The 24,370-nt window shown below is 41.7% G+C and overlaps 1 protein-coding gene across 1 annotated transcript; it reads right to left on the bottom strand.

Moving 5' to 3' along the window:
* Positions 1-1,545: 1,545 nt before the first annotated feature.
* Positions 1,546-22,634, bottom strand: hs3st3b1b (heparan sulfate (glucosamine) 3-O-sulfotransferase 3B1b). The gene is made up of 2 exons (XM_078279637.1): positions 21,771-22,634; positions 1,546-4,684 (listed from the first exon to the last, which is right to left on the bottom strand). The coding sequence occupies exons 1-2, from the start codon at positions 22,355-22,357 to the stop codon at positions 4,066-4,068; spliced, it is 1,206 nt and encodes a 401-aa protein (XP_078135763.1). The 5' UTR covers positions 22,358-22,634; the 3' UTR covers positions 1,546-4,065.
* Between the last annotated feature and the right edge of the window lie 1,736 nt (positions 22,635-24,370).

Genomic DNA, 24,370 nt, shown 5'->3' with positions numbered 1-24,370 from the left:
CACCAACTCGAAACATGCACGTTAGCACAAGCAGTTAGCACTTAGCTTGCCTTGGTTTAGTGAAGCAGAGGTCCCCCTGGCTTCTCCTTTGGGAAGAAGCTGCAACATCATGGACTTCTGACTTGAAATGCACCTGTGTGGACCACAGCTGATGTGAATGAAGGTATAAAAATCTTTCGGGATCCAAGCAGCAGCAACAGAGTGTCTAAACCGCATTATTTACTCCACAAAGTCCTCTTGAAGTGACATAATCACATTTGTTGGTGGATAGCTTGCTAATCTTTTTTTATTTTTTTTTTTATTTATTTATTCGGGACAGTGCACATTAATGAACAATCTAACATTTCTGTACAGACTGTAAATGAGCCAGGTAATAGCATAAATGCTAATTTTCACCTGTAGTCCCGAGGCAGGAAGACATACATACAAGATAATACAACACAAAAGAATATGACAATATACAATATCAAGCAAGAAAAACATTAGCTCACATTCAGGCAGATTACATTACATCAATAAAATTAGTCAAAATGATGACATAACTGGGAACTTTTAAGAAGTTGTTTAAGATGCTTTTTAAATGTGCAGTAAGTTGGACATTCTCTAATGTTTGTTGGGATGCTGTTCCAAAAATGACCTCCTCTGATAGACAGAACAGTTTATCCAAAGGTAGTTTTTCTATGCGGGATCTCTATATCTCCTCTAAATGAAGCTCTGGTACAACAACCTCTGTCAGACCTTGGTTTAATGTATGTAGAAAGTGAAGGTGGGGCCAGTCCATGAAAAACTTTAGAAATTAAACAACTATTTTTAAAATGAATACAATTTTCAAAGTTGAGCATATTGTATTTTCCCAAAATATTACACTGATGGAATGACAAAGGTTTTTGAACAAGTATTTTTATAGATTTTTTGAATAACATTTCTATGGGTTTTAAAATTGTATTTCCAGTGAGTCGGCTAAGGAGTCGGCTGTTCATTTTTGCATCTTGCTAACCAGCGACCATATTGGAAATCTTAGCTCCACCCTCTCGTCCAAATGGTTTAAAAAAACAACAACAATATGGCGACAGTAAAACTGCCAAACTTGAGGCTTCAAAACAGTAGTCTATACAAACCAATGGGTGACGTCATGGTGGCTACGTCCACTACTTTTATACACTCCATGGGCACCACAAATAAAATCCCATTCTCCTCAAATTATTAGGGTGGATGCATTTTTATTTTATTGTTTTGTATTGGCAAACCAACCCTTTAATGTTGAACATCCCCAAGTTGTGTTTTATCTGCACTCATACTTCCTGTAAATGATTGTAAGAAAATTGACACACTTGAGTTGTAGATTTCTCCAAACCCAACAAAAAGTACAGTTAATGCCTGGTTCTGTTAGTACACTTTATGTCACAACTTTTATGGAAGATTTCATGACCTTCTAACCTTAGTCATCATGCCCTTTAAAGGTGGTATTCATTAAATGTAGTTTGCCACTTAAATAATAAAACTCTGGGAGAGAATCAATGAAATAAAAGTCAGGCACAAGAGGAGTTGGTAAAATATATACTTTTTTATTTATTTCTTCATACAAAGAAATATTTTGAATGTTCAGTATTTAATCATCTAGAAACATCTGTTCCATTTTGCTTTTGCCTTGTGTAAAATTAATTCCTTTGATGTACATATACCACAAAATACTTGATTTACATGTCCTTTTCATTTTTGTACATACAGATCTGCTAGTCTAAATACATATTATATGTGGGTAAGACAAACATTTTTAACATTTTTAGATTTTAAAACAGGTTGAATAAAACTCAACCATAACCGATGCAGCCACATGGAGTAAACCCATGAGTGCAAGTTGTTGTTGGTTTTTTCAGTTATTCCCTCAGTTGCATGAAAACAGAATTTAAATGCAGTTCTACATCAATTACAGGGAAAATGTCAGACTTTCCTTCCAGAATGTGACAGCTTGCTGAGAGAGTTCATAATAAATGCTTTTTTTTAAATAATCAAACATTGCACTAAGGAGAGAAGGGGAGATGAAGGCTTTCTCTACATGTATTCTCACTAGGAGTATCATCGCTCAGGCAGAGTGAAAGTAAAGTATAGCACTACAACAAATGCAGTGTAACAAGCCTCCATCTCCCCTGCTACTTACCATTGGTTTGAGGCTAAACCAGGCAGCTGGAAAATAAGAGAAATAGCTGAATTGGGGTCATTATCTGTCTTAATGACAGGAGCAGGCTAACTGTGTTGTATTGAATGGATAAAGAGGCACAACATTTTCTTAGCTTCAAAAAGAGAGGGACAATCAAATGTAACTTTTAAATAAAACGGAGTGACAATCTGACCTTTAAAATTGATCTGAGGGTATTTTAGTGTGAGGATAGGTTGTGTACATTCAGTCTGGGCCCTGCTTAAACAGCCCTCCTCTGGATGCTAATAATCCCTTCCCATTATCCCTGCATTTTCATAATGGCCACCACATTGAGCATGCATAGCATAGTGTAGCACAGCATAACGCAGCATAGCACGGCCGCCTCCCCTGTGCCCTTATAATAGCATGCCATCCGCTGCAAAGAGATGGGGAAGCACATCAAAGAATGATAACTACGCATTTTCTCCCTCTTGCATATCAAGAATTCAAGTAGAAAGACAAAATCAAAGAAGCGAGCAGGGGGAAAAAGCAGAGATAGCGACTCAAGCTGTGTGAAACGTGATATCAACCCAAAGTTTTTTTTGGCAACAAGTAGAGATTGTGTGAGTGAGTGAGGATGACAAGTGTGAATAAGGCATAAAGTATATAGGCCATGGACGATGGCACATGAGGTTTTCGGACGACACTAGAGAGGTTAGACACTGAAACCACAATCCCCCCCCCCCATGCCCGCCTGAGGCAATTCTTGCTGTGGTGAAAGTGCTTCACAAAAACCTTTCCTCTTCCTTTGATCTCCTTAGCCTGGGATATAAAATGCGCCTGGTGGACTTCTGTTTGAAGAAACGTTCCAGTGAGGCGAAGCCAAGATGTTGTTTGTCTGTCTGTCATCTTTTTTATCTTTATGCTCTATTTCTGACAGATATGCCTCTGCTACCTCACGCAAAGATTTTTCCAACTTACCGTGAAAACAAGGCACTCACTCCCCCTGCTCTACTCAACAAATCAAATGCCTCTCAAGGAAATTTGATTGAGACTTTGTGTGACCTTTGAACTGAGCAGGTAGGGCAAAGAGCCTGGCTCTCAGCCAACACTGCTTCTAAAGGGGAGTTAGAGAGCGAGAGCTCGATCGATCTGCCAGTTACCTTTACCCAATTAGCATAATGTTAACATGGGCCCTTATGTGGTCCGGGATAGAATTTAACGTTTGATGGATGGGTCATTCATTAGAGCAGGCAGCAGGAGCACTGAGAATGAAAGGGCAGCTGTATACTTTAAGCATGAGTGACACAATGAGGATCAATTAGGCCTATTGATCTAATTGTTGAGTGAAAAGGGACATGAAATCTGCAGTTTAGGCCTATGCCATTGCACGAAAATTGGATTGTAGAAAACTTAACTGGAAGGTCTGTGTTGCAGTAAAACACGTTACAGAAGAATCACACTCAGAATGACAGGGTTTGAAAAGGATGAGGGTAAAGTTATGATGCATATATAAATGAGGATGCACATGGATAGGTGTTCTCCATTTCTCTGTGAGCACTCTGTACCCGTAATATGGTGCTTTGACATTTCCCCCCCTAATTTCTACTTCAGTCATCGCTGATTATCTGCATTACGAAGCACCAGTAAATCCACTGAGTTTACAGGACCACGAGGGAGGAGCGAGAGAATTCAAAATTAAAATGAGGAATGTTAAAAACAACATGTGGGCCAGATGTTATGTACAAATATGGTTAGGCAGCTTAGTGAATTAATTGCTTAGAAATAAAAATAAATTATTATAAAATAGATTTCTGTACATTTTACATATATATAGCAATATCTCCACATCTTGCCATTGAATTACAGATGGAAAAAAATAACGTCTCAATGAAACAAAAACAAAAATGTCTTTTATGATTTTCACATCAATCCCAACCAAAGTTATGTCCTGTCATCTGGTAGAACTTCATGTTGAAGGGCCTGTAGAAGTCCCGTAGCCTCTGCACCACCTCAGGGTCAATGTTGGGATGGGTCCGCCCTTTGGTTTTGCCCAGGCAGTGGGGCTTGCTGCTGCCCTCTGCCTTCTTGAGGCATGGGAAACCCTTGGTCTGGTTGAAGTAAAAGTGTTTGTCTGTGATGATCCTCTTGAGCCCCAGGAAGTCCTGCACGCGGCCCAGCTCTCCGGCCGGGTCGCTGATCAGCCGCTCGCCGCTCACAAACAGGATCTGCTTCATGGGGAAGTACTGCAGCCAGTTGTCCAGGTGCTTGGCGTAGATGCCGATCTGGATGGCGCTCCATGAGGTGTCGATGAGCCCCGTAGTCCTGTTTTTGAAGGTGAGGCTCTCGAAAGAGGGGATGTCAGGCTTCTTGGACAGTGTCTGTGTGAAGTCCGAGATAGCCCTGGTGACGGGGTCCCTCACCACCACGATCAGCTTGGTGTCCCGGGACATGGCGGATATTCTGGCTGGAGCCTCTCTGGTCACAAAGTAGCTGGGGGTTTTCTCCATGGTGATCTGGCCCTCCAGGGTCTTGGGCATCAGCTCCCTGCAGAAAAAAAAGATACAAAAAGGAGGTTAGAAAAAGGGTAAGGTGGAGCAACGTCTTGCATAATGTAATCAAGTTGACGGAGTGACTGTGTTCTGTAATTAATGACTCACTGAGCCTGTTTAGCCTTATTATAGGGCTCAAAAACCTATTAGTGCAGGCAGCTATCCAACATCAACATGCTCACTCACTCACTCATAAGATATCTCACTTCTGACAGAAAACAGAGAACCCTTATTTACTACATAATCAAACACAGGGAAACATTTACAGAAATTTCTAAACATTACCGACCCTGAATTTTACCATATCAGGGATTAGGAGCTGGCGTTTCCCACGTCTGTGCAGACTACTCAATCCTCCCCCTATCTTTTGGCAACTAACCTTCTGTGTTGTTCTTAATAATGGTCATTGTGATTAGCCTTACAATGCATTTTTTTTATAAATTAGCTCACAACATGTGTGAATCCCATTATCTGATGTGTCCTCACTGAGCTGGTCTTTCCTCAAACCTCCCAGCTGGATGTTCCAGACTTCCAGACTCAGACTTAATCAAAATTCACCCTCCCCTCTTTATACCATTGGAGGAACAAACAAACAAAAAACACTTGATCTGCCTTGCTGACTCAGGCATAGCTCTGCCACAGTGCCTCGCCCTCCATCCGACCAGCAAAAAAAACTTTAAAGCGCTACAGTGCTCAAAGATGATGAGGCTTGTAAGATAAAAGGGAAAGGGAATCTGTTTTTTGACAAGAGTGGGTTTGGTTTTTGGGGGCTGGCTGATGAGATTTACACAGATATGTTACATGCAGACATATAATCAAGAGGCACTTGAGAACAACTGGTTTTGAAGGAAAAGTGAACGCACTCTGCTCTCTCAGTATTAGGTTTCACAATTGGTGGCCAACCGCAGAGTCTCGATTATGGTGGAGGCGATAAGAGCGGTTTGACTGACATTGGGATGTGGATCACCTTTCCTTCTTTGGGACCCGCACCAGGAAGAAAAATATGTGTAATGTACATGGGATCCAATGTGTTTCTGGTGCTAAGACAACTGCACAAGTAAAGAACTAAGACAGACAGACAGAAAGACAGTGAATAAGCAGTGTAAAGCACTTGAAGGAGGAAAAAACAAAGGACAAGATAACAGAGGGCACTTATCAGGGTGAACACGCTCTTGCAGATAAGACTCCTGTTAAGCCTGTTGTACCCTGAGCCTCACCTTGTTGTTAAGGCTAGGGCACTGATACGCCATTGTGTAGACAGTACTATTGTAGTCCATCCCATTCAAATTCTGTTTAATCCTACACAGCGTTTTTTCACACTGAGAAAGGTAAAAGATGTCGAAACTACAATGTTGGACACTTAGAAGTCTGTAATACTCGACTCCTCCCCAGAGCTTCAGCTGTTCCTCAGAAATATTCTCTAAAAGCTGGAATCTAGTTCACGTCCATCCAGCTCATGGATAATTCATGGAACATCGGCTCTCCATCAATGCACATATTTGTGTGCAAGAAAGAGGGAATGGTAAGGGGAATGAGAAAAATACTCACGGTAACGTCAGGTTACCAATAAAATGCCTCATGGAAATGGTGTTGGCAGATTTGTGTATCGTAATGCAGTGCCAGTGATCTAATTATGATAATATCTTCTTGATTCCTGACACATCAGAGGGGTGAATGGAGTGGATGAGGGTAAAGCAAAGCTGTTTCCAAAAGCTCATTCAGGGCCAGACTGGATAATAAATAAACAAGCCGGGAATCTAACGTCAGCCCAGCTCTTTTGGTTTTATTTCTACACACAAAAATGCTTAAAAAAACATCCAAAATAGTTAAAAAAAACAAAACAAAATGTGTCTTATGTGCGTGCAACCAATCACATGTGATGACAAGCAGAGATCATACCATCAGGTTAAAAGCAGGCGGAGGGCTGACTGTCTACATTTCTGAGTTACTATAGCTGGCCAGTGTTGTTTTCACTTTGGTTTACCCATTCCATTTAGCATTTTTAATACTCCGGGCCAATCATCTGGCCAGGCCACCGGGAATTCTCCAGGTGCTCCTGATGGCCAGTCCCGGCCCAAGCTCATTAATAGCCTATTTAAATCTAAACAGACACAGCATGTGGGTTTGTGCAAAAGCATGACAGATCTTTCCGCCAGCAAACCAGTCCTGGAGGTATAAATGCAAACAACACATTATGAGCACATACAGTAATTATCTGCCACAACTTAAAGGTGTTTATACAGCGCCCACTTGAATGTCTTCAAGGAATATAAACCAAACATGCTCGACTTAAACTGCACGCTATTCGTCATTCTGTTGATGTACAATGGTGATACTGCCTGCAAGCTTTTTGTCATTCCTTGTGCTAACATACAAAAACAGTCCAGAGCCGACACAGAAAGAGGCAAATGGCTTCCCATCTAATCCGATTTCAACATGACAATGCGGCATGGAGATAGGGAGGAGGCCTGAGTTGTGCATAGTGATAGATTATGCTGATCCAAGCTCAGGGATTTCAACAAAAAAAAAAATAATAAAATCAAGCGTTGGGGGTTGGAGACATATAACAAGGAGTTGGTTGCCCGTTCTCTGCCAAAGAGGTAAAAAGAAAGAAAAGGCAGAAAGAGAGAAAAGAGAAGAGAGGAGGGGTATTTTAGTGGGACAACTAGCTCTTGGAGAAACAATGCCTATTATGCTCCTTTTTGATTTATGAGGTGCTGCTTTTAAAGATTCTGTCAGCAAACAGGCAATTCTGTGACACCGGGCTCCTCTTTTTCCCTGCTTTTCTTTGAAAGTGAGCCATTGTCCATGAGCGGAGGGGTGAGCAGGGCAGTGGTCAGGGCAGGGGGGGGGATGGGGGCAGGGTAGAGAGGAGGCAGATAGGAGGAGAAGTAGGGAGGGAGGGGTGCTTATCGACGGCTGAGTGGAGCACTTCTCCGTCCTTCTCAACCTCGAGTGAGAGAAGCCTTTTGGAGAGCCGTTAAGTGGAACGTGTGCCAAATTTGCCCCACAAACATCACCCTGTCCCCCTTAGATACCAAGGACTCCACTGACTTCTAATATGGGTAACAGTAATAGTAAAAAGTGTAAATAACTAACTTGACCATAAACGTCATTAGGCAAAACTTTTTCCTTGCCTTGCTTGTACTTCTACATGATATATATCTGTTTTCTCTCCTTGTCTCTCTGCACCTTTGTCCATTGAGAATATTTCCAAGTTAAAAGACATGCCAAAAACAGCGATAAGACACAAAGCAGAAACCCTTGTCACACGACAGCATCAAACAGGGGCCGGCGGAGTGGCCCTTTGGCCTGTGTTTTAAAGAGCCCTCATCCCAGTGGAGATAAACGGCAGGCAGGAAAAGGGTTATTTCTGTCTGATGCTTCTGCCTCCCGCCTGTCATGTTTGATTTGATGATAACGGGCTGCCACTGAGCTGTCTGTGTACCAGCATCCCTGACAAAATGACTAGTTTGCCCATAGACAAAAGGGATGAAAGCTATTTGGCGTGTGTCTGTCCGATTTTTCTGTTCGATACAAAAGGTTTTCAATTGTCTCACATGTCTGGATGTTGAAAGCATTTGAATCTCAAATTAGGGTTTGTTTATTTGAATACAGACAAATCAGAGGGCACTTTGTATCCACCAGCAAAAGGGAGGGTGTGGCTTAACTCTTATGGGCATTTAGAGCTAAAGATGTCTGGTTTCCATGGCTTGAAGACCCTGGAGCGAGTGTTATCTCCTCATGGGAGCTAACACCACACTAAACAACAGCGTACACTGAACAGTGCTCTAAGTAGAGGCTGAATTAATCGAAACAACAAATCTAAAAAATTGGCTACTTTTGGTAAATTACACCGACATTCATCATCAACAATTCACTTCTTTGTGCTGAAGTCCTGAGTTGTCTTTACATTAAAACCCTCCACAGTCTCCACTCTTCACCCCGCTCTCTTTTCCATTGATCCCAGAGGTTCCCCCGACCCCTGACAATCAGGCCTTGAGGTCCGATAGCAAAGTGACACTTCACAAGTAGGAAGATGGAGAGGGAGGAAATGAGGGAAGAAGTACTGAAAGGCTCCCTTTCTTTCCCAAGGGCCTCTTACTCCAGCCCTTCACATGAACCAATGTCGTGGACGCACAAGCGTTTTCGGGAAATACAAAGAAACATCTTTATTCCTCATTGGATGATAATGATCCTGAGCGCCACTTGTTCGTTCAGAGTTGAACATGTTACAAATTTGATGTTTTTAATCCCGGAGACAACAAGCATTTGAGTGTAACGTGCAAATTTGAACAAAACGTCTTTCATAAGACAATGCGTGAAAACTGATACTGTAAAAATCTCTTTCCTGGTGTTAGAAACACAATTGAAAGGATGATAGATGCATGCAGACATGCATAAATTCATGGATGAGTCACTGATAAATAAAAGCAGTGGTCATTACCAGCGCTTCCTTTTGAAGCTCTCAGCTCACAGTAGAAGAAGCCTATATGCTATGAAACGGAACTGAAATGAGCAACATGTTTATGTAACATGTAACACACATGCCGACGCACATACACAATATGGGTACTACAGAGGGAGGCAGGCATGCATGTCTTGCTGGCTCACTGAATTTTGTCAAAGTAGCATTTAAGCACATACAGAAGCCAGAGATTTTGAAATACACTCCACTGTGCCTGGAGTCTGACATTATATTTAACCACAAAGCATGGCTTTGGCTGTAAATTAAAAGAATAGAGAAGATGGTTTATGGCGCTGTCGTCCCGGGACACTCGGGCGAGGAGCTCTGGCTGCAGTTACAGAAGCTTCATCTGGTCTCTCTTTCAAGCACTTGGAGTGGAGTCCAGGTGTTAGTATGTGGCCACTTAGAGCTTTTTGACAGTTCATTTCCTGGCTGAGAAGAGCCAGAGCTCTCTGCTTAAAACTGAGACCTTGCAGGAGTACATGCTGAAGGGGGTCTGTGTGTATCTGTGTCTTATATACAGTACGTCTCTGGTTTTGTGTTTGGATACCAAAAAGTATGCATACCTTTGCACTTGCTGATGAGTACGTCTCCATATCTGTCTTTGACACCTGCTTGTAATTTAATACCTGCGTGATGAACCCTAAGTGATGCTGCAGCTTCATCAACCTGATCAGAGTCAACTGTCAGTGCTCCTCCCGAGCCTGAGGTTTCAAATTAACAGGCTTCACTGAATAATGGTGTCACTGGAAACCCAGGAAGGTGGCTGAGTGGAAGCCCCTCTGAATCATCTGCCTGCTAAAAGGATTAATAATGCAGGCTGGCCTCGTATCACACACTCAGACCTGGATAACGGGGCCCTGCATGGGATGGGCGGTTATAAGGAGGAGAACAGTTTAAAAGCAATATTTTTCCTCCAGATTCCTGCTGCAAGTATCCTTTGGAAGGAGTGTTAGGTGCCAATGCTAGTATTTCCTTCCTTGGGTTGAATATTTCTTCATGTGGTGCCGCCATTATATTTTATGACACCGTTAGAGGTGCATGAGCACAGAGAGAGAAACTTATTTTTGACAAATTTTAAAAAGAATTTGGTGTGGATCGGTGAGTGTGGATCGATGTCTAGCTTGTATTGGTTTTCTGATATGTATCAGATTATGTTGACACCCCTACTGCTAATACATACAACTGGGGGTGGAGAGGGACCTTATTGTTGGAGATCCTACTATTCTAAATTATTAATAAATCAAAATATAGCCAGAGATCTTAGGCTAACAGGCTATCATTTACAAGGAGATGTTACAGAAGGTTAGAACTTTTCTACTAACAAGTGGGAAAGAAAGGAGACTAAGGGACGCCACAACACGATCTACGGTCAAAGTATAATGAAGACCATTTTAAGCTTTTCCAGAACAACATAAACTGAGTGCAATGACCAAACTGATAGGAGCCTTCATCTTGTTTCTTGCTCAGGGACACTTTGACACCCAAACTCTGTGCTGGTGTCCTGATCTGGTTGATAAATGCAGCTCCCAGACCCCTTTACTCCATCAAGAAGTTGCACTATGTCAGAGAAGCCTGGGAATCGACTGACCCTCCATGTAAACAAAGCAGTTAACCCGCCTGACGCAACCCGTCCATCCATCATTTTTCACTGAAATCAGGGAGTCATGCTTTGCCAGAGAGGAGCATTTTTTATTGTCGTGTCTCTCACAGCCGGAGTGTGTGTGTACAAGAGTGTGTAGGCGAGGGAGAGTGAATGACAGAGAGAATGTTAGTCAAAGAGGGAGAGATTAGGGGAGTCAGGCCTTGCGGTCACAGACCATCCAGGCTGGTTTTGGGCTCAAACCCAGCTTGGTTTTGGAGGCAACATCAGATACTAGTAAAGTACAATAAATAAATAGAGAACTAACCACCAAATATAATGTCATGGACTACATGGGGTCAGACACCCCAACAGCATATTACCCCGAGCCGCAGCTTCAGATATCGCCTCTGTTAGGTCCTGAAAATACTTAAGTGATGCTGAGAAATTCTACTCTTATGTGGTTGCCTTGTGATGGGCAGCATCGCAGAGTCGTGACAAGCACAAATTGTTCAATTCAATAAGTAACTATCATTTTCCCCACTCAGAAAATCTGTTTTTAAGTATATTTGTTGCTATTTGGCACCTTTGGAAAACAACACAGGAATGCGTGGAGCCATAAGGGTTTTTCAGGCCTGGAACCACATCGGCCTGTGGTCATAGACGGCTGCATGGAATTACCGAGTGTTAATAACCCTGCAGTGAAGTGAAGGAGTCCACCATGTGGTATAAATAAAACAGAGGAGTTGGTGAAAGGGGATGGTGGAGGGTAGTAAGTAGAAATACCTCCTCCCTTGCTCTCATGAATGTGCAACAGCATTCTTATAGATGTGTTTTTTTTCTTCAAGTTTAAGATGTTCAAAAAAGCTTCCTTCTTCTGGCTTATGAGAGGTGAAAGATGCCATCGTTTTGGTAACACTTAACACAACATCTCACCGCTTTGTTTGACATGCGATACACGTTGCGTCACCGGACACTGCCACAGCAATCCGGCTACTCATGGTCTGTGCTTCAACAACACCAAACATACCGCAAACTCTTGCCAGTAGACACACTCACACACACTCTTTGAAATCCACCACTTGGCGATATAATCCAGAATATGTTTAGCGCTAGTAATCCTCACTAATCAGTGTGTTTGCTCTGGGTGTTTGCTGAAGGTGTTAGCCTTGAGCTAGCCACACATACCACCGCTCCATCAGGATCAGGGCGCGACTGGCTGATAGCTCGGACGAAATAAACCGATGAACCGTGAAAGGATAAAAAACAACAGGGAAAACAACAATGAAGGGCTGCAGGTGTGCATTTCTGGGTGTCTTTTTGTGTGGGTGTGCAGGCAGAATCAGCCATTCTGACTGATTCCTGACACTTGACATGCACCAAGAAGCACATGACTCCTTGATCTAGCTACAGCAAAGATGAATAAAAGATGAAACAGACTCGAGAAGAACATACATGCCACCACCCCCACTCCCTAGAAGCACGCACAGTCACACACACACACACACACACACAAACTGGGAGCGAGCAAGCTACTTTGCATCCTGTTTGAATTGGCTGTCACCCGTAACTGCCTGCACACCTTTTTGAAGAACTCTGGGTAACACTTTATAATACCTACACACTATGAAGCATTAGTTAAGTATCAGTCAATACTTAATTCATAATTCATAAAGCATTGTTCTGACGTTATTAAACATAAGTATGTAATTCATAAACACAGTTATACATGTTTTATTCTTGATTAATAACCTCATCTATAATGTGTTTAATTAATGTACTTTCATACTTTATTAATGATGGATTCACCATTTCTAAATTAAGTATTACATCAATTACAAACCAATCTAGAGCTGCAAGGATTAATCGATTAATCGATTAGTTGTCAACTTTTAAATTAATCGCCAACTATTTTATATAATCGACTAGTAGGTTTGAGTAATTTTTTTAAGACAAAAATAAAAATTCTTTGATTCCAGCTTGTTAAATGTGAATATTTTCTAGTTTCTTCTCTCCTCTGTGACAGTAAACTGAATATCTTTGAGTTGTGGACAAAACAAGACATTTGAGGACGTCATCTTGGGCGTTTGGGAAACACTGATCCACATTTTTCACCATCTTCTGACATTTTATAGACCAAACAACTAATCGATTAATCGAGAAAATAATCAACACATTAATCGACTATGAAAATAATCGTTAGATGCAGCCCTAAATCTGTCATTTAAAAGCTGTAAATGGTTCACAAGATTATTTAGAAAGTGCCTTTCAATCTCATTTATAAATGCTTTGTAAGGCATAGATAGTTACAAAGTACTTAACTAACAACAAGTAACTACCTGATTTAATCATAAATTGCAGTGTTGAAGTGTTTTTTAAACATATATTAACACACTAAATGACCATTAGTGCATGTCTCAATCATTATATGTGTATGTATATACATGCATAAATGTGCATCTAAATAGTTTGGTAACCATTTACTTTTACACGTTCTTAATGATCTTGTGAACCATTGACAACTCCTAAATAACTGATTTGTAATTTATGTTAAGCCTAATTTACAAAAATGGTGAATCCATCATTTGTGAAGTATGGTAATACAATCATTAAACACAGTATAGATGAGCTTATTAATCAGGAATAAAACATGTATAACTGTGTTTATGAACACCGTACTAATGTGTAATAATGTAGGAACAATGCTTGAGTATTTACTGATACTTGACTAATGCGTCATAGTGTGTTGTTATGATAAAGTGTTACCGGAAGGGGTAACTACAAAGTGTGTGTGCGAGAAAGAGGGGATTTCCTCTCTGCTGTATGTCAATCAGTGAGCAGAAAACCATCTTCCTGTGTGTTTGGGTTATTATTTTTTGCTTCCTCACACTGCAGCTGTTGTTGCAGGTTAATGGTTTACAAATTCCTGACCTGAAGACAGCCTGCCTCCCAAGCTAACGTATAATTAGCTAAATTGACTAACGATAGCACCAGTCGCGACCATTAACCTGCTCCTTTAGCAGATGGAAAGAGTGGCAGCAGAACTCCTCAGGCAATCCTACAGTTTTTTTTGGATTTGAGCCTAGATGTTGTCTCCTACAATATCTCTGAGCACCTCCAAGACAGGATAATTACTGTTAAGAAAATCAGGCATCGTTTTAACCATTTCTGCTACAAAGTGCTGCCAAAAGCCGTTATTTCTTTCAGGAGACGGTCGTGGAGCAAATGTTTTCACCCCTCCGCTGTATCTCTATCAGTAAGCCTCTTGGTTAGAGGTGAAACAGGATCTGCTCTAACTCTGTGCCAGGAAGCTGTTTTGTGAAGGGAGTAAAGACAAAAAAATGGGAAGAGATATCTGAGAAATGTTAGCTTAATACTATATGTCAGCCCTTGACTGGAGAACTTCGGATGATGTTTGTTTTCAACAGCTAAATAAAGTTTTTTTTTCTTCCTTTTCACTTGATATCCACTTTGCTTTTTCCAGAATTAGAGAGTACTTGCATACTTTTGCCAAAAAATGCACAATCCTCGAAGTTTCCTAATTTGAAAAATAGAAAATCTTAATATTTTTTTATTCGGATTTGGATCAAATTAAACGCGCAGAGACACAAATCATAGGGTATATCTGCCAGAATTTTTTTTCCATTCGAGTGAGTACAGTAGTTTATAAGAAAACCGCATACAGTATGCTCAAAAGGCCCTATACTTTGCAATGCCTGCTAAAAGATAAAAGAAAAGAAAAGCATTTTAAAAAGGAAAAATAATCCACACAGACACCTCTTGTTTCTTAACCACGCAACTAAACCTTTGACCAAATTTGTTCAAATCTGTTGCCAAGGTTTGGGATATCCTGCTCCTTTTGTTGTTTTTGTAAAATGAAAAGTCAGAGCAGAAATGTAGCTGTTTAATAGCGGTGTCGTAGTTTTGCTGCATCCAAAAGATACAGCATGCAGTTTCCAGGACCGCCTTCTGATTTCGATCAGTTAAACAAGGGTGAGAAAAACTACTTGTGGCGGAAAATAATTGGAAGTGAGTTGAGTTTGGCCAGGTTGTCTTGGAGTTGAGCTGTAGTGTTCGTACAGCTCTTATGAGAGAGCCCAACAGCTCTGGGAGTTCATCTAAATGGAGAGAGAGGGACTAGTGTCGAGCAGCCATGGTGCAGAGAGACAACTCAGGGCTTCTAATGAGCGCTGCTCTTTTACTGCCAGGCTAATGGAAACCTCAGGAGACCTCAGCCGCTCTCTCTCTCTCTGTGTGTGTGTGTGTGTGTGTGTGTGTGTGTGTGTGTGTGTGTGTGTGTGTGTCCTCTCTTCCCAGAGGCAGGCACACTCTCCAGCACCCTAATGGCTACCTCTGGGACTTAATACCTGGAACAAGTGAAGCTTTACAGGTTTACTGGCATCACTTTCTCCTCCTCTTCCTTCACCTTCTCCTCGACTACATTATCTTTTCTTTAGAAAGCAGTGAGGAGTTCCCTGATTAACCTATCTTTAACAGCGAATGATTAACAACAACCAGATTAGTTTGTGTTTCCCAGACTCCAGGGGAAGTTTTTAATGTGCTAAAGAGTTTATTGTTTATTTAGCAGTGATGAATGACCATTAACTCTGGAGGGAGGATGTCTGGTTCTGTTCTGACATGTGCAACAACATCTCACGCGTAACACAGAGGGAGGGTTTGTATGCCGCTTTCTCCATCCTACCCTTCCTTTTATTCGTCCAGTGCTACTTTATCACACTTCTTTATGAGTATGTTTCATTGTTTTTGAACTTGAACTTTGAATTGCATAGAAAAGAAAAGGCATTCTCTAGCAGCGGTCGTATGAGTCTTCTGCCAGAGTGAATGAGCACAATTAGTCCACACTTTTTAAAATGAGCGTGTGTGTGCCTGTGTTTTACTGTGTGAGTTCAGGAGTGTGTGAATGTTTGACAGCAAGTTCCTGTCAGGCTCTGTGGCTTTTATCCTCAGCTCCAGCAGGAGGTTCCTGTCTGTGACGGCCATATTGTCTTCACTGGTGTGGGTAGTGCTCACTGGACACTATCAGGAGGCTGGGGGGGGGCAGGCCACCACAGTGCAGCACTGCCACTCCCCTCTCCACAGGTCTCTCCTTTCACAATTAACTGCATGTAATTTGGGGATGAAAGCTGCCTTTTCTCTGTTTCTCCACCCCCCCGGTCACTCTCCATTCTCGGATGAGCCATGCCAGCTTAGGCAGTGAGGAGAGAGGGCCTCCGTCCCTCAAAACTGACTTCTTTCAGAGACGGCCACTCGTGGTCAGTGAGGCCTGCAGCGAGCCCCGCCCAGGATTGGACGAACCGAGCATGACATGTGACACTATTCTTACACACCAGCAGAGCAAGTGCACAGCTGGAGAACGGAGAAAAGCAGTTCATAAGGGAGGGATTTGGGAATGATGTTTGGGGGAGGAACTGGGAGGTACTGAGGGGGAAACAGGGTACCATTAACAAATAATCCACTCATTTGGGAACACAAGGTGGAAGTTAAGCCAACACGGAGGCACAGTTTCAAACCGCTTGTTTTTACGTTGGCCGCTGCCGCTGAGGATTTGAGCGCAGGATGTGAACCTGCTGTCAGCTGTACGGTTGGCTGGCCGGGCGCTCGGTCCCCAAGGAGTCCATGGAGTTCCAGGAATCAGGAAACAATCAGAGCACCAAAGTATCTAACCATCTGAAATCATCTTTGTCCTGTCTAGAACTATAACAGATAATATAAGAGCCACTTCAAGTTTTAGTGCTCACTGATTCTGTCAAATGCAGAGTTTTAAAACTAAACAAAAATCATGCTCATTTACATAACTCAGGAGGCTTAAAAAAACTGTTCTGCCGTGCTATTGTTTTCTGCAAGGAGCGGCTATAAAATTCCCAGTGGGGCTTGTAGGTTCCAGCAGCTTTCTGTTGCACTGCAGATGGTCAACACACAGACCCTGTCAGCAGGCAAACGTGGGTCTGACCCCAGCCAAAGGCCCTTCACCCATCCCTACACATTACCTCCAATCAGGCCTGACCAATCAATACTGGCTATCCCAGAGGAGCCAGGCACGCTGTCTGAGTGTTTCCTTCTTTTGTGACTGGGGATGTAAATGATTCGGGCTTCACAGCCAAGCCTGTCACAACCATACATACAACCCTTTTCTATACCTGTTGGCTTTCTACATCACATCCCATGTATGCAAACATCAGCACAAGATGTTTTGCAAACAGTGATGATTTGATACCCTTCACTGGGGCTCTATATAAACCAGGTGGCCTCTTTTGGCCATTGAGAGGAAAGGAAGGAGGGCGAGGTCAGCAGCAACAGAGAGTGGATGGGTCACCTACATGGAAATAGGAGCACCCCTGTGGTGAGCAGATAAAAGGACGTGCACCCATCCAGAACTGTCCCTGACTTGGCCAGAAGCTGCAGTCTGACTCGGGCTCTACCAGTGGGGGTGACCCGTCCTTTAGATAACGGCTTTCAAACGGCGCAGACTTCCGCAAGCATCCAAAGTCTGATAGCGGAACCTGTTTTTAGGGAGCCTCCTTTTCAACAATGCACCACTTGTCTTTGTGTGTGTGTGTGTGTGTGTGTGTGTGTGTGTGTGTGTGTGTGTGTGTGTGTGTGTGTGTGTGTGTGTGTGTGTGTGTGTAGCTTTTAGTGACGCTGCTTTGTCAGTCTGTTTACCTCCACAGTGTTTTATCACAGAGATACAAAGGTTGACCAGAGAGACATCCTGCACGGGGATGGCGCCGGTTCAATCCCGCCACGCTCTCGACAGCGACTGAAGCCTATCCTTTGATCACAAACCACATCACACAAGGACTGAAGATTATATAGTTCAGTGTGTGGGCTCCAAGTTATATATTGCATTATTATTACTGAACAGTTGACAACTAGAATTCACAAACATTTAACCATAAAAGATTTCCTCAACAAAAGACAATTTCTGATACTTTCAAGAAACTGCAAAGTTAAACTAATCTTCCAAAAACTACAAACACAACACCACAATCCTAATAGCACCCCATATGGCCATACACTGCATGACTATGCTCTCTCCAACATGTTCCGAACTCCTTGTTTAATGCTAAAGCCACTGCGAGGGAGGAGCGACAGCGTCAACACTGCCGGGCCCCGACAGAGAGCTAAGACCAGAGCCCGCGACACGACAGCAAAACCACAGTACAGTAATTATATATCAAAGCCCCTTCATAGCCAATAGGGCTAAATGGAATATGAAAAGAGCGACATGCACCACAGACTGACAGGGTGAGATGAAGGCCGCAGTCAACAAGAGTTAGCAGTAAATAAAATACCTCTCATTTATGAGAACTGCAGCAGCGTGGAAAGAGTAAACTTTGAACTGTCTGAGTCACAAGTGACATAACCCTTCAAACAAACTGTGAATATAGAAACAAATATATAATAAGTCTGACAATCCTACATACAACTGCTAAACTAAAACGAAAAGTGAGTGTGCTTTGGCTGTTGTTGCTCCTCAACTTTGGTACAATCTCCCAGAAAGTCTCAAAGAAGTACAATTACTGCAAACGTTTTTTTTTTTTTTTTTAATCCTGCATTTCTTCTTTGGCTTTTTAAAGATGTTATAACTTTATATATTTTTCTGGTTTGTGCACGTTGTCTCCTTGTTTTTAACAATTGTCATCTCTGCCGGTTATCACCTATTCATCTTTGATTTCTCTTGTTTTGAAAAGTGCAAAAAAAGTGCTTGCAACATAACCTTTAATGCCACAACTTATGAAAAAAAAACATACGATAAGATAACTTGCACTCGCTCACACTGCTGACCCTGAGCTTTATTACACATGGATTAATAATCTTTTCAGCAATCAACTCATTGAATTTGCCCTTAATGTATGTGCCGAAGATAAGTCAAATGTTTAACTTATCGCTATCAGATAACACCAGTCCACTTTCAGTGAACAGGTGCAAATAGAAAATGAGAAATAATGAACCAACGTTCCTGTTCACACTCAGTCACACTGGCCTGTTGAGCCCTGACTCTCTCTTTCTATGTGTGTGTGTGTGTGTGTGTGTGTGTGTGTGTGTGTGTGTGTGTGTGGCCAGTTCATGCATGACCTCACTGTGAAAATGTGTACCTCCTGATACAAGGACCCCTCGGTCAAAAGCATGAATCATGTGTTTGTCTTTGGCACAAATAAAAAACGGTCAAAGTACATCAGAAACCCACAATAAGACTTGTTATCACCACCTCCATTCATTTTGTAAACTTCCCCTGAGTCTTTTCTGCTCCCTCTAAGGCTGCATATACTTGGTGGAATTCCAGCTCCAAATGTGCGTCCGTTGGGGGAGGCAAAGATGGTGCAAGCTCGATACGACAGTGGATGGCAGAGAGATTGTGCAAATGAACAAACAGGGAGAGGTGAATTGCTCAACTGGCACACACAACCGTCCATAACCGCCTCCATAAATGACCCTCACCGTGATCAGATCATATTCCCACAGCCTATATATTTCAATGCCATGCAATTTTGCCTCTGTCTGGAACATTCCAGAAGTCATCTCCAGTATCTGGTCCTGATGGGAAACTATGGAGGCTCAGCAATGAATGAAGTATGATTTCCTTTCTCGGTGCATCCTCGCTCGAGAAATAGAATCACTAAAAACTTTTTTTTTTCTCCACTACAGGGACTGCTTACACCAGCTGTTTCACTGAAGCATACATTTTTCACTGCAGTTCTAGAAGTGCAGTACTTCAAAAATATGTCAAGTCAGATTTCACTGTTCAAAACCCAATCTACGAGCACTTCCTACAAGTTAATGGATTTTTGTGGCAAAAGCATCCACTGTTTGGATATCCTGCTGCAGCATGAAATCCCTCAGAATACCAAAATGATCTGAAGTGTTCTCAAATAAGTTTTCAATGCCGAATGAAAACTCGACAATTCATCTCTCTGTATTTCTTCGAGTAAGACTGAGCATATGAGGTTACTTTTTTTGGCACCAACAGAAAAGAAAATGGACTAAAATGAAATGTAGCTTCAGACAATATGCTTCCATTCCACATCAGCAGAAAACCTTGAGTCATGTATTAGATTGCATGGCTCAAAAACTATAGCACACAGCACTTTTCCACAATTCCCAAAAAGTTAGAAATACTTTATGTGGAAGTTAAATAACAGCCTCCCTACAAACTCAAACCAAAGCAAGCACATGCAGCTTCGCTTTTGAATGCTGACAACACTTGCTTCCCCCATTCGGCTCTTCTTTTTTCATAATGTCCAACATCGCTGGGCCCCCTTCCAGGTCTTTGATATTTAACGTGTAGGCCTACAATAAGAGCACGGAGTAAATCCGTTCATTCAAGCCACGAAATCCAAAAAAAAAAAAAAAATATTTTTATTTTTTCAATTTGTCAGATGATCTTTCCCTTTGTTTTTACTTCAGATACAACTTTGATAAAACGCTGGAAGGGAAAAGACTTGACATTTCACAGCGTATCCAATATGACTAAAAGCCAATCAATGCATTGATTTGGCCATCGGCGATTTATTAGCCATATAACATAACCCTGTTTATTTGAACACAAACGTAAATGTATCAGTCTGATTCAAACTTTACAATATTCAAACAAAAAGTATTTTATAAAAAACAAACTGGTGGAAGATTAGAAAAACTCCATACGGTGGTTGAGCTCGACAGACTCTCGGCTCGTTATATTAACACTTTGTGATGTAAATGAAAAAGGATAATGTTAGTTTGTGGACCTCTGAAGATGTTAAGCGGTTTTGTTGCGGGTTTTGTTCTAAGAAGGAGCCCCACTTTGTCTTGCAGATTTCTTTTTCTTGCAACGTGGGCTGTTAGGCCTGTAGAGCCCATCGACAGTAGAATGGTCAGGACAATATAAACGCTTTCAGGTCTGTGAACACTATTAGGTTAAATATTCTACAAGACAAAAACACTAGCTAGGTAATATAGGCCTACTCCTTTTTTTTGTTCTTTTTTTTTGACTCTCAAAAATAGTTTAACAGGAGCTTATCACACTGCGATCAGTCAGATTTGTGCAAATTATACCATTTACGTGAATCTGTATATCACCATTCACTGAAAAGTAGCCTATAAAATGTCTGTTGGGTCAGATGTTGTCATACAGGCGCTCACACAAACACTGTGACAATACAGGGAACACATCAGCACAACTTGAATTCAATGCCAAAGCCTGATCCAAATAAATCGGATCTAATTTATAAAGACGTTTCATAGTCGTAACGAAATGTAAAAAACAACAAATCTCGTATTTGAACTCGACGGAGAAGCCTTTGGGACGCGTCACCGTGAAGGTGCAGTGTTGCACTGTGTCCAATAGAGATCACTGCGCATCGCAGAAACAGGCCAGCCTGACTGGGGTCTCCGAGCATGCCTCATAATGTGACACAAGTCAATACTTATTTTAAATGACATACACGATCAAATACGTCTGCAATCAAACCTTAAAAATAACTCATGTAATTAATAAGCCATTATAGCCATATGTGCGAGCCAACAGCCTGAGGCGTAATTGGACATTAAACAAAGAGTCCCAAGCAAAGTGTTGCCACCGTGTTAATGTAGCTTAATAGGTTCAGTTTGGAATAAACTCAGGCTGGATACTATAAAATAAAATACAAACAAAATATACATAGCCTACATTTGGGATGCCTTTATGAGGTCCAAATTATTGACCGTGTAAACCAATTTGGAGTTAATTAGCTTCTCAGGCTGCATCTAACGGTGTTAGTGTTTCTGCGGGAATGAATAATACAAATAAAAAAAATAAAATACCCTGTAACAAATACATTTAAAAAAAAAAAAAAAATACATAGCCTACTGGACCGCATTGGCTGACTGCTCAATACCAGCGTGACTGTTTTCCAGCACTGCCTTGCCAATTCCCCTATAAATACATTTTATGGAGTAGTAGCCTAAAATAATCTAAAATGAGCCCCCAAGTACATACATTTAGTTTTCTGCACCCATTCACCCATCATCCAAACACAGGAGTGTAGTTTTTACCTGTACCACTCCAGTCCGTTCTCATAGTTGCGGTCGAAGAAGTGCGGCTCCGCTCCCACGGCTCTGATGTCTGGATGAACGCGGAGAAACTCCAGCAGAGCCCGGGTCCCTCCTTTCTTCACCCCGATGATGATCGCCTGCGGCAGCTTCTTGCTCCCGGAGCCGTTGGAGAAGCTGGACATGGCGCTGGGCTCCGGGGCTCTCTGCTGCAGCTGCTCGGCCCGCATCTCGTCCCAGTCGTCGGCTCGGTCCGTCTCCAGCTCGTTATTGAGCAGGTCTCTGGACGCAGCGGTCTTGATGGACGGCTCCTCGTAGTCGCTCTCTATATCCTCCCACGGCTGCGGTTTGGCCAGCAGTCTGGACACCAGGTCCGTCCTGCTGTTCTCTGTCCTCTTGCCCACGGCCGAACCGGTCTCCCTGCCCCGGTAACTGTCCACCACTAAACTTGGCATGGTGGAGCAGTAGCCCACGCAGGAGTACAGCATGTATACCCAGATTAAAAACATGATGCTGAGCAGTATTATTTTCTTCTTCACGGGGCTAGACCAGAGGGCATACAGGCTGTGACACACCAGGCTATATTCCATAAGCCTTTCGGTTAAATATCATATCCCAGCGGCGCATATTGCCTAACTCATTCCCGGTGGCACCTCGACAATCCCTCGCAAAATGAACCACATGCTCACCTTTAAACTACAAATAAATACAACTTGCAAATAAAAAACAATAACACTAATGTAAATGTAATCGAAGAGAATGATAGATCCAGGAATAAAAAGGCATTGAGGAATTTGTAATCATATTTGTGGCTACACTATGGAAGATTGTTGAGCTGCGACAGGCGCACCGCGGTGCTGCTCCGGGCTCATCTCAGGTTTGTTAAAACTGCTGCTGGAGCCCGAGACCTTATAGAGAGACACGCGGGAGAGTGGCAGCAGCAGCAGCCAATAGATGCGCGGAGGTTAAATATGCAGCCGTGTGTTGATAGGAGCGGACCAATCAGAAAGAGGCGCGGGCGGTCCCAGCCGTGGGAGCCTTCAGTATGGAGATGAAGCATGTGTGCGCGACTCTGCTGAGAGTTTGGAAAACTTTCTTATTGAGGCATAGACGCCAATAAACTCTTTGTTTCTCATTCATACACACATGTTGTTCCAAAGAGTTCAGACGGCTTTAAATGTTTCCTGCAGGTTTATTTTTGACATGGTTTTTCACATTGCAACTCTTTTGTGTCAGCTTTTTTTTATTTTTTTATATATATATATATAAATTTCCAAATCAATTTCGTCAGCACAAGCTTTCAAAGTAAGGGAGAGAGCGTTTGGAAAAATAACATCAGCAGACCAAAATAATCTGTTTAAATCTTAACACACACTTTGTGAAATCTGATAGTCTGACTTTACTTCTGACAATGAATGAGAAGTAAATCAGAGGTCATGCTGTCACTTCACTCTTCTATCTGTACAATCAAACAGAGAAGTCAAACAGATCGTTCATTACAAATGGATATCGTTTTAGTTATATAATTAATTAGATAATTAGTGATCATTCATGTTGTGCACGTGGTACTTGTTATTTTACACAATTAGGCCTAGCCTGGATAAACTATATATTAACAATACGAATGATAATAATAATAATAATAATAATAATAATAATAATAATAATAATAATAATAATAATAATAACTATAATGATTAGAACAGATACAACTTTATTTATCCCGAGAATTGCAATAATAAATAATAAACACATATAATTGAATAACATTTATGGCAAAATAACTATAAACAAGAACTAGCCTATACTTGCAATGCATTTTGTTTCAATTTTTTTTTCGCTTCACATCTTAATTAAGTCTTCATTAAGTCTAAATTGAATGTGTCTTTCCGCATTATAGAAACGTTCTTTAGTCTCCTGTTTTTACGCAGGGATATTACGGTAGCCTACTAATAGAATGTCAATCAATACACGGCTGAAATAAAGGAGCCTTAAGGTGAAATCACTTATTCAACAGGTTGGACAGCGAATCTCCACTTTTTTTTAACATTATTCCTGGCTTTGTTGTTTTCTTATTGCCTTATTTGTGACATAAATGCATCCTTCTAAACTTGAGATGTCTATTCAATGGGCAACAAATTAGCAGAAAAAGCCCATTAATGATCGTTTTTTATTCATGTCTTTTTACTTGACCTTAATCACAGCAAAGAGAGCCTGCTAATGAAAAACTCCGCTCTACATATGGGGCAAAAATAATTAAATAAAACAAATATAATTAGTTTTTTGTTTTTTTTCTGGACATAATTCAGTCGCGTTCCAAAGGCAGGCGACACAGTTTCTACTTTCTATTTCCTAAATATCTGGGAGCACTTGAAGAGCCCAGCTCTGAATAAAAAGCCCAACATTGGGAATATGCACTTCATTTAGAGAGAGAGAGAGAGAGAGAGAGAGAGAGAGAAGAATAAGAAGAAGAAGGAAAAAAGAAACTTGCAGCGACTTTTTTCATCCGAGACTGGAGATGAGTCAACAGATTTGTAATGTTAACCCCGGGAACTCCAGCCGCGTTATGAAAAAGACCCACTGACAGTACGCCTGTTTTTTTT

The sequence above is a fragment of the Sander vitreus genome, chromosome 21 (genome assembly GCF_031162955.1).
Source record: "Sander vitreus isolate 19-12246 chromosome 21, sanVit1, whole genome shotgun sequence".
Classification (NCBI taxonomy): Eukaryota; Metazoa; Chordata; class Actinopteri; order Perciformes; family Percidae; genus Sander; species Sander vitreus.
Note: the sequence above shows the minus strand (reverse complement) of the source record. Positions and strands in the feature narration are given on the sequence as shown.

Coding starts and splice junctions, on each gene's coding strand:
- hs3st3b1b (XM_078279637.1), bottom strand. CDS start 22,357: ATGGAATATAGCCTGGTGTGTCACAGCCTGTATGCCCTCTGGTCTAGC. Junction 4,685..21,770: donor AACGGACTGGAGTGGTACAG/GTAAAAACTACA, acceptor TTTTTTCTGCAG/GGAGCTGATGCCCAAGACCC.